The sequence below is a fragment of the Pagrus pagrus genome (assembly GCF_965226575.1).
Source record: "Pagrus pagrus genome assembly, chromosome: 8".
Lineage (NCBI taxonomy): Eukaryota > Metazoa > Chordata > Actinopteri > Spariformes > Sparidae > Pagrus > Pagrus pagrus.
Window position 1 is genome coordinate 13,551,481 of NC_140192.1, and position 15,443 is coordinate 13,566,923.

Sequence of the window (15,443 nt, forward strand, 5' to 3'; positions counted from 1 at the left end):
CTTAAAGACATTAATGACAGGTGAGGTGAGGGCACAGACTAATTGCTGGACTAACGATTCAAAACTTGTTAATTAATCAGTCACTACGTGTGGGAAAAACGCCCGGGAAACATATCTTTTCATCAAGTTGTACAGCTTGTGCCTGTCTGGGTTTCCAACTGTGTGATTGTCCAAGTGTGTGTGTGTGCGTGTGTGTGTGAGAGTGAGAGAGAGAGAGAATAACGCCCCTCGAGCAGCGGATGGAGTGAGTGAGTCCCTCAAGTCATTTCCAAGCCGGGATCTGAAGTGACAACATCCCATGCTCGGAGTTCACAGACAGACGCGCTGTACTTTCTCTGTGTGGATCTACTCCTCAAGGATGAACTGAAAGTTGTTTGTTTTTGTTCTGTCGGAGAGGGAGACACCATATCGGATCTATGAGAAAACCCACGTGGATTTGTACAACCATTTTAAACCAGAAGGAATGCATATTTTCTTTGTGAAACTAACTTTCTTGTTGTCGCTGATAGCACTAACACGAGGTGAGTGGCGGGCTGGGATTTCTCTCTGGGTAGTTTACTGCCTCAAGAAAATGTGGGTTATTTCTTGAGTTACTCTTTGGGAGTTCGAGTTGAACTTGTTGCATTCACTTGCTCTGTAAAAAATGCTGACTTAAACTTAAGTGTAGCAATTTTCACCCCAGTTTTTGGACTCATCCTGCAGGTTTACAGTTAATTTACATCAACTTGTATTTCTATGACTTCAAGCACCTGTTGGCATTATCCCTGAACGTGTCTTTTCACCATCCCACTCCTTATTTTATGCTTTTTTCTTTACTATGCACAGGCAGCTGTTGCTCACTTGTCCAGCACCTTTTTCTCACTTGTATGCAAACGCATGCCTTTGCTGTTTGCACTCAGTGAGTGTTTTATTTTATTTTTTTTTTAAATTATCGCAAAGCTGTGTTACTCCCCAAATGGCTCATTCTTTTTGGGACAGCTGCAGAGAGGAGCATGCATCTGCCAGACCAGTGTCAAGTCCCTGCTCACCACAGAAAACTGCACTTTAGAGGTGGCAAGAGTCACACATAGATCCCACATTTATGGAGCATTACCTGTGCTATTTATATTTGAATGTTGTGATAACTGCTCCTTCCAGACTTGCAAAAAAAAAAAAGTTCCTCAAAGTTTCAACAGGTGCATTAAAACTTTCCATTCGCAGGTCTAAGATGCTTCATGCCCACGGAGATGTGTTTGAACCAGGGGACGTGTCAAGCAAGTCAAGACGGAAACGGAGAGTGCAAGTAAGTCGCTTGACGTCTGTGTCTCTCTGTGTCTTTAACCAGTAAAAGGTGAGGAGTACCTGCAGAGATGAATTGTGGGAAACGTGCGAGACTGTGGAGTTTGAGATGACTCCGATTTTTTGGCTGACACGTGAGCGCTCACGCCAGTGTTGCTATTTCTGGGAGGCAAATGGTCAGAGAGCTGAGACAGAAATGAGTGGACATTGATGAGGACAGGGGTCATTGGGAGAGAGCGAGAGAGAGAGAGAGAGAGAGACAGTGTGTGTGTGTGTGTGTGTGTGTGTGTGTGTCTGCCACCACACTCTGCAGCCAAACTCTCGCAGCCTTAAATCTTGCTTTTCTTTTCTTTCACGGAGCGACAGCTGGGGTTGCCAGAAGCTCGGCGACCATTGTTCTCTGCTGCGATTAATTCTGTGTGACTAATCTGGGTGAGGCTTCCCAGAGAGACCCTCAGACCCTGTCCTCCTACCACCCCCTCCTCTCTTCTGGGATTTTGTCCCCTCCTCAATGGCTCTCAGTGCTCTCTCTCTTTCTCTCTCTCTCTCTCTCCCTTACCCTCTCACTCTCTCTCATTCCCCTGCACAGATGGCATAGGTTGGATGTTTTTAAGCGTGCTGAAAAATGAAAAGTCCTGCGTTTTGTATTTGGAGTTTGTTTTCCGTCCTTGTGTAAACCAGTAGGCTTCGGCTCTGCCCAGAACTCGATTTTACAACAATAGGTCTACTTTGTGCTTGGCTCTATTTCCATCCTGGCATGAGAAGCAGCAGCCAGTGTCATCTTACTGTCGCAGAGCTCGGTGACCACCGGGCCAACCGGGTCACAGCTACGGCACCACCAGACCAGGGCAGCCATACTTGGCCCCCCGCCACATCTTAATTTGGTCTGGTTGTGTTATTCACCCCTCAATCACACACTCACAACCCCCCCCTTCCCCCCCCAACCCACCCCGACCCACCTTCCCCACCTTCCCCACCTCCTCATTGGGCCACAAAGCCATCATTGTGCACCCTGCACTGTCCTCCTCCTTAGACTTCTCCAATTAAACATGGAGATGGACATCCTCGCAGTTTTGAAAAGGTTTGAGCGGGCACACAGGGCTCAGTCTGACAATGTGTGTGTGTTGCTCTCTTATTGTGTCACTGTGCCACCAGAGGGCTGGGAATGAGAAAAAGTTCATCAAGTTCATCAAGTTTAAGCAGCAAAATATTCATAGCAGAAATTTAGAGCTCAAAAAATGTATTTATTTCATCAGTGGTTAATCCATTAGGCACATATTTAAAGCAGAAGTAGAGATAAAATACCAAAATACTCTGTTTCCAGCTTTACAGAAGATTTTCTGGATTTTGGACTTTTGATTGAACTTAAAAAAAGACATTTGTAGAAGCCACTTTGAATTCTGGGTAGTTGTGATGGGACATTTTATGGACTATTTGATTCATGGATTAGTCAAAAAATAACCAGCAGATTATTCGATAATGAAAATGGAAATTTTCTCTCTTAAGCTGATCATTTAAACTCTTGTCCAGGTTTGCTAACGTAACCTCCTCTACATGAACTTCCTTCGAGCGTTATCCAAGATCGCTGAGTCAATGCTGCAACTCTTGTGCAGCGGCACAGTTGGCCGTGTCAGGGATTGAAAGCTGAAGTGAAAGAAATAATTGCAACCAGGTGGATCCTGTTTAAAGATTTTTCCTGTTTGCTGTAACTTTTCAAACAAAAGTGTCAAAGGCCTGACAGTGTCAAGTGTATTACGTGACTGATGCATTAAAGGGTTAATTGATATATTGTTTTATTAGTTATCTGTTGTCCTGTTTGGCTTGATGAAGGATATTTGAGCGAATCCTAGTGAAAGCAGAACCTCACTTCATTCTTGACAGAATTATGATTCGGTTTCACTTCAATCAAAAGCTGCCGCTCTTGAACTCAAGTGCCACGTTCGAGGTCAAGTAAGTGTCTTTGGACGCTTCAGTTTTATATAGTCCGACAGAGATGCCTACTCGACATGCCATACCATAAATACCGTCTCCTCCTCATATCTGGCCCAGCGAGATCCTGACTGAAGTTTATCTCCAAAGAGCTTCGAGGAGGCCTCTCATTTACAGCACAGGCTTGGCAGCAGGAGAGAGCAGTGACAGAGTCGAGCCAATCCAGACCAGGAAAAATAACTCCCAAATTCCAGTGGCACAATGGCCAGAATCAGGGCAGAGCTTCTCTCTGCCCGGAGAGATGAGAGATGACGGGCGGGGGCGAGGAAGGACGCTGCGGAGAGATCACATACCCTCATCATCAGTTAGTTAGTGTGATGAAAACATACAACTGATTTCTGGCAGCCTGTTGACGGCAGAAAGTCACATTGTGAAGAGTTGTTAGGATTTGGGCTGGAGTTTGTAGGGATTGGGCCAATCTGGAAGGATGCGAGCATACCGCAGAAATTCCTCTAGACTGTCCTAGATTTGTCCTGTTGCATACAAAGACCTGAGCTGCCTGTACTTAAGGTTAGTTAAGTTGTAGAGGACCTTTAATAAACTCTTGATTCACCTGCATCCCATTGGACAATAATGTGGTATTTTTCATGATCAAAAACTGAACTGGGCATTTGTTTTTTTTTTCTCTCAGCGGAGGGACCCTGAGCTCCCTCACAGATACCATAATACTTTACACTATAACTTTTTTCAGTATCATAGTTTGAGTAATAAAAATACATTTTTTATCCAAAATGTTTTTTACATTTGACAAACTAATCCAAATGCCTTAACATGGCAGCTTCAAAAGCACTTTTTTTTTAGTAAACTATGCTCTGAAATGTGCAACGTTTCCTGAATTTCATATTTAGATGTGTAAAAACCTGATCAAAAGATAAGTAAATCTCTCCACACATCCATACCTAACATTTGATGCTTGACAGCTTTCAATACTTTATGCTATTCATTAGATAAAAAAAAGAATAAAACAAGTAAAAACTCTCTGATTCCAGCTTCCTAAATGTGAATAATTTCTGGTTTCTTTACTCCTCCACGACAGTAAACTGGATATCATTGGGTTGAGGACAAAACGAGACTTCTAACAGTCTTATTTTTGTTCTGCCGATCGCAAATCAAAGGCATCGTTGTGGACGTATATTCATTTTTTGTCAACATGAGTGTAGACATGTGATCGATGTTTTTTTCCATTTTTTAACGTGCGTCAGTGCGGATGGCGAACTTTTCAATTTAAAAAAAATAGGCGATCTTAAATCAGGATTTTCTGATTTGTCTGTGTTAACATCAGATAGCAGAGTCCTTTAATTCCCTGCTGCTATGTGCGGTGACTGCTACAGTACACATCCACTTCAATGAAAGTGAGCCCTTGTCTGTCCGGTTTGGCGGATTCCTTAATGGCACCTCTGTTTGCTCCGGTCAGATGAGTCTATCTCAACCTCCCCCCCCCCCACCACACACACCACTCACCCCACCCTCCCCTCCCACACCTCCATTCAGAGTCAGGAAACAGCCTTGGAGTGGCCTGAGGGAAGAAAAGGTGCCGTATCTGATCATATCATCACACAAAACAAGAAACACACAGCGTGAGGCTTTTATATGGCCGCTGCTGCCGGTGTTGGGTTCCCTTTGGCAGGAGTCCGGCTGGTGAGAGGGCTGATCGTCGAGTGTTCGGGCTGAATGAAGTGACTCGGTGGCGGGCAACCTCAGCGCCGAGGATTAGTGATATTCGAGCCTTCCTGGTTGGCATATGCCAAGACAAATCACATAAACTTTGATCGCAGGCTGAGAGGACTGACAGTCAGAATATGTGTATGTGTGTGTGTGTGTGTGTGTGTGTGTGTGTGAGACAAAGACACTTGGCATACTCCAAACCACACTTCCTCATTTCTTTTTTTTCTTTCAGCCAGACCACCTGTCTGTGGGTTATTGTGTAACAACTGAGAGGGACGTGCACTCACCCACACAGCAGCGTGCTCCATAATGCCCATGATTACTTGTGGTTTTGCCCATTCAGCTCCACACAGGAACAGATCGACTTTGTCCGCCAGGTGTGCTTTTAGCTCTCAGTCACTCTCGCTGCTTGATATACACTCACTCACAGGATATTTAGGAGAATGGAGTGTGATGCCTTTGTAGTGAAACGGAGCAGGTTGGTCACTTGAGCAGCAAAACAGATCCAAAGACTGATAGCAATCACGGCATCTGTTACTCAAGGAATTTCTCAAAGTGTGTCCGCTCGTGACAAGTCGCAGTTTGTGAGCCAGGACTGTCTGGGAGGATCTAATGGACTTCTCTTGGGGGGTTAAATAATACAAGAATTTATATAAGACACATTTTTTTAGACATAGTACTGTTTTTGATTAACTAAAGCAGAAGGAGAGGCTGAGGTAAAGAAACAGTTGAGGTGGATTTGAGTCCAAAATCCTTTACATGCTTATATGATACACATTTTATATTAGATAGTGTGACTTACACCTTTTAAACCACCAGCTAATATGATGTCCATCACAAATATGTGCCAGTTAATTCCAATATGTACAAATAAATATATACTAACACTGTAACTGCAGAAGTAGCCTATGAATCCTCTCATTTTTAGGTTTTCTTCAGGGTTTAAGTGATCCAGTGATAGTTGTCTGTACATCTATGGGTGCATTCAATAAAGGAACTAATAATAGCTGATTCGGCCAACTTTTAACGGTGCCAAGTTGCCAAAATTTGACAGATATAGGACTAAATGGTGGATGTGGAAGTTGTAGCCCACAGCTAGTGCTGCTAGAGTTAGCTGCCAGTACTCGACTGCTAACCATCTGCAACATCGGCCTACATTGTTGGAAAATTACTTGCACAGGCAGCTAACACTAGATTGACTTATCGTTCTGTAGGTCTAAAACAAAGTTGTCCAACTTTTTAAATATCATGACGACAGCGTTTTTACCCCTGCTGAATACATCTGTAGCCGAGCGAACGGACACCAGCTTGCGAGGCACGTTCACCAGTTACAGCATATGAAATCTAAAAATGTAAAGCTCGCTAACAGTTTGATCTCCGCCATGATTTACGAGGGACAATTGGGCGCTCGGAGGATGTAGTGATGGGACACTTTGGCTCAAACCTTGAAGTCGCCGTGTACAGTAACAACTGTGGTGTCCGGTTCCACGACACCTTCAGACAGCCGTAAAGCCTTAAAGTGGTTCCCAGCCTCGTAAAGTAGGCAGTGGCAGAAGTCATTAGAGCTGCTATGACTCTCAAGACATGTACACACACACAGTCCCCGGGGGAGCCAACCTTTCCCATGGGCTGTGTCCATAATAATAATGCTCCCAAATAAACAGGGTCTCTAATGAAGTCTGCCAGATGTGGGCTGGCCAGGTCAGCTCTCCTGTACGATTAGAGAGGAAGGAAAAGAAGGATGGATGTAAGGAGAGGGAAAGAGGGGCAGTGCTTCCCCTGTAATTTCTGTAGCCAGTGGGGATTTGGTGGTAACTTTGGTTTCGGTTCCACAACAAACAACAACCCTGTTTCTTGTGCCAGCTTTGGTTTTAGTGGAAGAGCTATTTTTATTTCACCAGACTCGATTTGTGTGATTGAAGCTGAATGTAAGCGAGCGTTTTATAGTGTTGATTTTCTCTCCCAGAGGCGGCACAGTTGTCACTGTGGTCAGCCACTATATGCTGCTTGGAAAATACAAGAGAGAGGGGGGCGTAAAAAGAGAGGGAAGTGTGGAGGAAAGGAGAGGAGAGAGGCCCCCTTGGGCAATGCTTTTAAAACAGATCAGACAAGACTAAAGGGGACTTAGCTCAGGCACAGTACCAAACAGCCAGGAAATGAGAAGGGGTGGTGGAGAGAGAGCAGGACGAGGGGAGGGGGGCATAGGTACAAACATGCTCCACTAACACAGTTTGACTCCTGACTGAAAACTCTTTCTCACCGAAGAGAGAGGGAGGGAGGGAGACACCTGAGAGACACATATTTTTAAATAGCAGTGTTAGAGCATAACTCAAGGTTATTACAACTTGATCTTATTTATATCTTCTTGGACTTCCTCTCTGACATCTGTGAACCTGGCAACAGTGCTAAATTAAAGTCTGAGAAGAGAAAGCAAAAGCAAAAAGTATTACCAAAGCTGCATGTAAAAAAAAAAAAAAAAAATCATGCTTTACCCACTGACTTCTTGCTGTGGCTGCAGCGAATGATTATTTTCATTATTAATTAACAGGCCAATGATTTTCAAAATTAATCAATCAATCATCGGTCCATAAAAAGTCTGAAAATAGTGAGAAAAGCCGATTGCAATTTCCTAAAGCTCAAAATGCAAGCATGAGTCCAACTCAAACACCCAGAGATATTCGTTTTAACATTATGTTATATACAAAAAAGCAGAATGTCCTCACAGAGATAGCTGAGAGGGAAGCCAAACCCAATGACTGACGAATTTTAGTTGAATATGTTTCAGAATTGACTAAAATTATCAACAGAATGTGAAAAAAAAGCAAATTTAACATAATGATGTCTATGTGTTGTGTTGCAAAGATATCTGCTGAAGTTAGCATGCTAACCAGACAGCCCCAGCCCGTCCTGGTCCAAACCACTAGCTGCATGGCTAACTTACCTAACTGTCTAGCAGCTGCATTGCACCACAACTCTAGTCATATGCTACCCCTTACTTATTTTGAGTATGAATTTGACAGCTGGCCAATTCTTACATATTGCACCTTTAACGAATTACCCAAATAGATAGATAAATAGATAGTTTCATTTTCTGCTTTTCTGCTCATCAATTATTTGTTCCTAGTTAAACTTTTACCTGCTGCACTTTCTGTACTTGTTAACGCACACATTTTTTTCCTGTGCAGTGAAGGTGAGGTGAGATTTTCAGTGTAAAAGGGTAATCTTCCTTAACCTGACGAAACTCTCCGGTCGTCTCATGGCTCGTGACTTTATTGCTGAGATATCAATGCATTCCCCCAACTTAGCAATCACTTTGGCGAGTACAGTGTTACTCCTTTAACTAACAGCCTGAACCAGAGAGGTCTTATGTTATTTTTTTGCTAAAATCTAGAAAGAGACGGACAAACAAAGAATTACCCTGAAATTATCCTAATTATTCATTTACAGAAATGGAAGCAGACACTGATTCTGTCTCTCACAGAGCTTTAAACGGCACAATAATTGAATAAAAGCACAACCTAAATCACTAAGCTTCTTAAAATGGATTCAGATCGGGGGCCCGTACAGCTGCCAAAATCTCTGTACGCTCATTCTAGGTTTTTATTTGTGTACAGTGCACATGTGTAGCCTACATATTACGTTCAAAGCCTCTGTCCCCATCTGTGTGTGACCTCAGAAAGATGGCAGATGGCAGATTGGCCCGACACTGAGGAAAGCCCCTTTAGAGAGTGACGCCTGGCCGAGGGTCAGATGTCACCACAACATCTGCTGCAGGCTCGAGCCGCCGCCCGGCCCTGTTATGCATCCCATCAGTGTCGCGGACCTGTTGCCACGGGCTACTGCGGCAGCAATAGAAGAAGAGACGGCGAAGAAGCGAGCGCAGAGGAGAACAATGGGGGCTACTGGGGCAGGGATGACAGAGGAGATAATAACAGTATCGTCCTTACCGAGGAGATAATTCCACTGCTGTCCTGCGGTTACACGATACCTCCCAAACACCTGATATTTGCTCAGCTTCTGATTTGTGCCCCTCTTTTTCATGTCTTCTTTATTTACCTTTCCAGCAGCCCAGTTTACCTGCTGCTGTTGAGATTATCCCGCTCGCCAGGCCTCCAGATTTCTCTTGTTGAAGCAGCTGTTTGCTCTGTTTGTTTTGAATACAGCCATAAAAGAGTCGTTGAATATCTTTTGTCTTACCCTCCCCTCCTTTTATACGTCTTGCGCTCTCACTGAGGCAGTTAAGCTCGATGCCTGTAAAAAAGCTGTTTTGTGCCGAGCGTGTATTTGACGGGCTCCTGCCAAGTTAAAGAGCAAACTGTTACCCTTCTTGCCTAGCGTGTGCTACAGTTGACTTACTGCTAGCACCTCGGCCAGAGTGTGTTTGGATAGCGTGTCCACGTGCACAGAGGTAAGGGCGCAGGGGCTCTTTCTGTTTGCCTTTCGGGCCTCGGTGTGAGAGGCTGGGCTGTTTTGCGGGGGCGGACGCCCGATTTCAAAGCTGGTGTGGAGATTTTTCAAGGGACATTAAGTGAGGTTGCCAGTTAAGCATCAGGACAGGAGACTCTTTGGAGTAAACACCAAAATTCCTTCTGATCTGGCAACCCCTTTCTGTCTGTCTCCCCTCGAAAAAACCCGACCCAACCAGTTCAAATATCCTTTCTTTGAGACTCCTTTGTTTGTCCCACTGCTTGTTTTGGATTTGAAGCTTTTCACAGACCACGGAAAAGTTGCAGCCCGGAGTGACTTGGAAGAAGGTTTTTGGGGGGAGTCAGTTGAGACTTATAAATCCTAATGCGGTGTCTTACAAATGAAAAGAAATGGGGTTGAAGGAGGAGGCGGGGCTGAGGGGGTTTGGAGGGAACGAAGGTGCACAGAGGGCAGCGAGCGGATGCCAGCAACCACGCGGCTTTGAGCAGAGGAAGTGAGACCAATAATGAGAAAAAGAGGGGGAAAATTTTCGGGATGAGCCACATATAATGAAAGAAGATTCAGAGATTTTTTTAAGCGAGAGAGAGAGGAGGGGAAAGAGAAGGAAGAGAGGAGGTGCGACAGCTGAATATGCCCCGGCCTGTGGTCGACTCTGAATGGGGAAGAAAAACAATGGAGCCACTCATCCTTCGCTCTCACTCTCTCTCCCTCTCTCTTCTCCTCCTCACTCGCTCTTCATTTCTCTGCTAAGTAGTGAGGGAAAGGGGGGGGGGGCAGCCATTCAGATACCAACACTGTAAAAAATGTCCAACTCAAGATGTCCTTTAATGTAGTGTTGTGTGTAAAGTAAAAAAAAACAACTGATAACCTCGAAATGAAGCGTCGAAACGTTTAAATGGATTTCATATTAATTTAATGATCGTTCATAGACACGTCCTCCTTTCTGCCCGGATTGAAGACTCAGTTGCATTAAAAACACGACCCTCAAAATGACTAACTCAGACTAATTCATAAGATAATAAGCTTATTTCTTATTTTTTTTTGTAGTGCATGGCCCCAGTCTCTGTCTGGGCTTGAGGACAGTAGTAGGATGGGGTGCCATGGAGAGGAAGGAGGCAGAGTGGTGGGATAAGGGATGGGGGAGGAGGAGGAGGGGGGGTGAATGGCCGGGGCAGCAGCTGTTGTCTCCTCATTAACATGCGCACCTGCTCCCTGCGGCCTTTTTCCAGCGAGCTCGTGTGGCGCCTCACGACCTCAGCACCCGCCACCGCTGGGACTTAAACTGGACTGACTGGCCTTCTCGCAGCCGGATCTGCTGCTTCTCTCCACTGACACCCACTAAACAGCAGCGAGCTTTACAGTATTGTTGTCGAGGCTTCCTTTATGAATTACCACAGATCAGCTGGGGTTTAGTCGAGTCAAGTCACAAGTCAATGATATCACAAAGAATGCCTCAGAGGGCTTTACATAAAACAAAAAGACCAAGTAAGGAACATTAGCAAACACACAACTATGTTTAAAAGTGAAAGTATTAAAAACAAAATATACAAAAATGTAAAAATAAAAAGTGTAACAAACACAGCATAGACTTTTCCCTGACTTATTCCTCGATTCATAATCCTGACTACTGATCAGATGCCATTGCTTTCTTTTTTCACAAATTTCAAATCCTTGTTACAGCCACCTCATTGTGTGGAGCTCAGAAAGACAGTTTTATAGACAAGGAATTAATATGGTGCAAAAACGGGTGTGTTAGGTTGATGTTTAATGTGCACACTCGTTGAAGTACTAGGTCTTTATCAGTTTTTGCCTCTTTTTTGGTGCAACACAATGTCTCCTTCCTCTTTAAAAAACAAAACTAAAAAAACTTCACACCATTTTGCCATGGCAGCGAAAGAAGCTTTGAAGCATTCGAGTCAGCACCAGTCATGTGTGATCGATCCAGTTCCATCGATCCAGTCGGTATCAGGGCCTATATTGATCCTGGATATTGAAGAATATGTTTCTTCTTTTTCTCTCTGAATCTATGTCACTATCGTTGATGTTTTTCGGGGGAATTTCTTCTTGTCTAAACGAAGCGTCTAATGACAGAGTCATATGAAGCAGATTAAAAAAGCCCTTTGAGGAAATTAGTGATTTTGAGCTGTATAATTACTTGACTATGAACTTAATAATTAACTTGACTTGGGATTTTATTTCCATTAAATTATTTGACTCTTAGATTCTGACACCACTGTCTGTTTGACGTCAATGCTACAGTGATCCCGGGCTAAATGACACTCAGCCAAGGTAGCACTCTGCTCTCCGACATGCCACCACTCACTACTACTGTTTATGCAGCGGGCAGCCTAGCATGTGATGTTTTCTTTTCCTTACCACAGTCCTAAGGCTGCATAATCCCCTGAGAGGGAGACCCTGTCTAAACACACGCCTGTCCCTACAGAGGGGCCACGGCTCGGTCCCCATTTACACACACATACTGGACCCCCTGGGAATGTTTGGGGACATGGTCCTGCCAGCCCCTCAGGGCTAACAGACTTGCTGGCTCTGGTCAGGTATTTGAGAGTGACGGCGGGTTGTAATGTTGTGGGAAGGCCCCTTTGATGTCTGCAGGATGTTTTTATTCACAGTGTTGTTTCTCTGTGAGATTAAAACAACAGCGATAATTACACAGATCAGTTATTTTCTCAAGTTTGTGCCGTAATAAAACGACAAGGCCTTGTACATTTTTTATTTCTGCACATTCCTGTGTAATATCCTCTGCGCAGGGAATCCACTCCAAATCTTTCATGTGTCTTGACAGAGGTTGTGCCCCTCTGTCTTCCGATTCATCCTCTTCCCGTTCCTTGTCTGATGCTGGAGCAAATCCTCTCTGGGGAGGGAAGAATACCGAGCATTGAGGTGGTGGCACGGTGCTTTGAAGTTCCCATAATGTTGGCTTGCAGCTCAAACGCTGTGGCATAGATGCCGCCTTGTCCTCAGGATGAATGAGTGCTGACAAAAGGGTCAAAGTGAGCGCATTTCAGCCCTGAGAGCTGCTGAAGGGTGTCATGATGGCTGCTTTTCTTGTGTCTCGACTTTTTGGAAAGGATGGATTAGGAACAAGAATTCCAAATAGCGCAGATTTTTTTTGTTCTCATCCCCTCAGCTATTGAGGAGATGCTTTGTTTTTGTAATGACCGAGCCTCCGTGGCCACCCAGAGTTGTTGACGACAGTATTGAATCTCTGAAGGTGATGAATATGGGAATGTGGCAGCAGGGAGGGTTTAATGTAGCATGTCTGATGTGCCTGGGTTTGCTGTCGAACCGATTTGTATAAAGGGCTAGGTATTGGATCTAAATACTTTTTGGTGCTGACTGAAATGCGTATGTAGTACAGTCTGAAGCTGTCAAGTGCAAACAGTTGGGAGTGAATGCCTGATCAAACTCTTCCCTCACAGATTGTCTTGTTTGTAGAAAAAATGCCCAGTCCAACAGTCCAAAAAGACTTTCATATTAGGTTGAGTTTAAGGGGGAAAATCAGCACATCCTCACATTCAGGGAATAGTTGAACTTCCTGTGTATTCAGGAAGTGACTGCCTCCAGGCCAAGAAATAGTCCCACACACATAAGGCCCATGGCAGCACAATTTGTTATTTACACTTTACACTTACACTGTTTCCCCCTGTTCCAGTCTTTATCAATCTTGTAACTCCTGGCAAGAAAGTAAATGAGTGAGTTATATGAAAAAGTTCTTGCACAACTGCTTGTGTTCAGACTGCATTTAAAGGTGCAAGAAGTGTCAGTACTGTTCAGCCTGAGTTTCACTTCCCTGACCACCTACAGTATCGTGAACGTAAACGTACAGAGTTCCTGTGCGTAACCTTCATGCGTAGCCTCCCTTTGTGTAAAAGACTGCACACTGTGTAGGTATGAGTGTGTGCCTGCTCTGTGTGTGTGTGGCCTCTTTGTTGAGCCGTGCGTATCCTCAGGGGACACCCGTCAGGTCCTCTCATTGTAATTGTAAATGTGTGAATGTGTCCCTGTGATCTGCAGCAGCTCTCTCTCTCCCTCTCTGGGAACTCCTTTGCCGGGGTCCGAGCAGCGTTTTATGACTCAGACGCAACCTGCGAGAAACATCACAGGAGTTTGTAACCCTCCTCCCTCGGTTCAGACCGCTCTGGTTTAGAGCCTGAAACACTTTGTTGCAGGGGGGTGGCGGTGGAAAGACGAATGTCCTGTTTAAAGCATAGTTTCTCGTGGCCGTGTTGCCGCGTTGTAAAAACAGCAGGGCAGGACCATCTTTTGAGATAAATGGATAGTTAGTCCCACTGGTGACGGCTGTTACACAGGCAGCTGACGTTTCAGCACAGTACTGCACAAAGAGATGACCCTTGCTAGTCTGAGATGTTGTTTTACCCCTGTGAACTCTTCAATCAGTGCTGAGCTGAAGAGGATTGGATGGATGAAAATAGAGTTTGGGAATTTTCTTTGACCAAGACTGCTCTTTGTAATGCTAATTTTAAATGAGGAAAATAAATTAAGATTGGACATTTATTAGTAGACCAATATATCTTGTAGATGGAAGGATTTTATTAGGTCATTATTAAATTGTTTGCATTCATGATGGTATAACGGTGGCTTGTTTAATCATTAATTACTTAAAGGGGTAGTTAGATTTTCGCAGGTTGATACCTAATAAATGTAGATCAACTAGTCCTTAATGCAATCTTAGTTCTTCTTTCTACAAAAATAACGTGTCTAGGTATTGATGAAGTTGAGGAGAAAGATCAGCTGCACAATCATTTGAGTTATTTTTAGCTTTTTCGCCATTTAAAGAAGAAACATTAATTACTCAAAATCTCAGATATAATTCAAGAAAACTGAGGGAATCATAAAGGTTACGCTTTCATTCCTCACCTGTCAATGGCTGCAAAAAATGTCGCTGACCACTCCTCTCGTCTTCTTCTCAGTTGCCAGAACGGATACGTGGGAAGCAGGTGTCAGTTTCGTGACCCTTGCACCACCTCGCCGTGCATGAACGGCGGCACGTGTCGGGCCGTGACCAAGGAGAACACAGTAGACTTCAGCTGCACCTGCAAACTGGGCTTCACCGACCGCCGCTGCCTGACACCTGTCAACAATGTCTGCATCAGCTCGCCGTGTCATAACGGAGGCACCTGCGAACTGGAGAGCCTCCAGACGTACAAGTGCCGCTGCCCGCCTGGATGGTCAGGTAACACACAGCAGTACTATGACAGAAGGCGGTGTCTAACTTGAGCGTTGGTTGAAGACATATCTGTAGGTTCACAAGGTGATCAGCAGGATAGAAAACATACAGATCTGCCTATAATCTTACACTATGGAAGGGTTTTTTAAAAATAAGATCAATCCGGACTTCTGGACTAAGGCTATGTGTACTAGAACATCATTTCTCTGTCCCCTCAGGTAAATTGTGCCAACAAGCCGACCCCTGTGCCTCAAATCCTTGTGCCAACGGTGGTGTGTGCTCTGCCATTGAGTCCCACTACATCTGCACCTGCACGGCCTTCTTTTCCGGAAAGACCTGCAAACAAGACATCAACGAGTGTGATGCGAGCCCGTTGCTCTGCAGGAACGGCGGGCAGTGCATCAACGACGTCGGCGGCTACCGATGCAAGTGCCCGGCGGAGTACACGGGCAAGCACTGCGAGAGCAGGTACATGCCCTGCAACCCGTCGCCCTGCCACAACGGAGGCACCTGCATCCAGAAGGGAGAGACCAGCTTTGAATGCTCCTGTGTGCCAGGTAGGGACGTTGTACTTATTCAATATAAATATATATGTAGTTCATACCAAACTTCTGGACCCGAATATTTCAAGTAGATGGACAGATGAATTTCACTTTTCCGCTTTCAGGTGTTTTCAGGCCTTTTTATGAAGACTTTAATTTTAGTGCTAAGGTAAATATCGATCAAATCAGTCTGATTCATAATCTTTAAGCTGACATGAGTCATGCGATCCTCTGAAAAGGTCTGGTCTTCATTTCTAAATGTGATCCTGTGCTCCTGAAGCCTCTCAAGTGGAATTTAAATGTCAGTGCCTGCTAGCTGCTGGTTAGGCGAT

The 15,443-nt window shown here is 44.6% G+C and overlaps 1 protein-coding gene across 2 annotated transcripts in view; it reads left to right on the plus strand.

The window, feature by feature from the left end:
• Positions 1-280: 280 nt before the first annotated feature.
• notch1b (notch receptor 1b) overlaps positions 281-15,443 on the plus strand; it is a 41,983-nt gene continuing 26,820 nt past the window's right edge. For both annotated transcript variants that reach the window (XM_084359794.1, XM_084359795.1), the window contains exons 1-4: positions 281-521; positions 1,201-1,282; positions 14,313-14,575; positions 14,788-15,126. In XM_084359794.1, the coding sequence (XP_084215920.1) occupies positions 464-521; positions 1,201-1,282; positions 14,313-14,575; positions 14,788-15,126 (742 nt within the window). In that variant the 5' untranslated portion in view covers positions 281-463. The remainder of the gene's footprint in view (positions 522-1,200; positions 1,283-14,312; positions 14,576-14,787; positions 15,127-15,443) is intronic.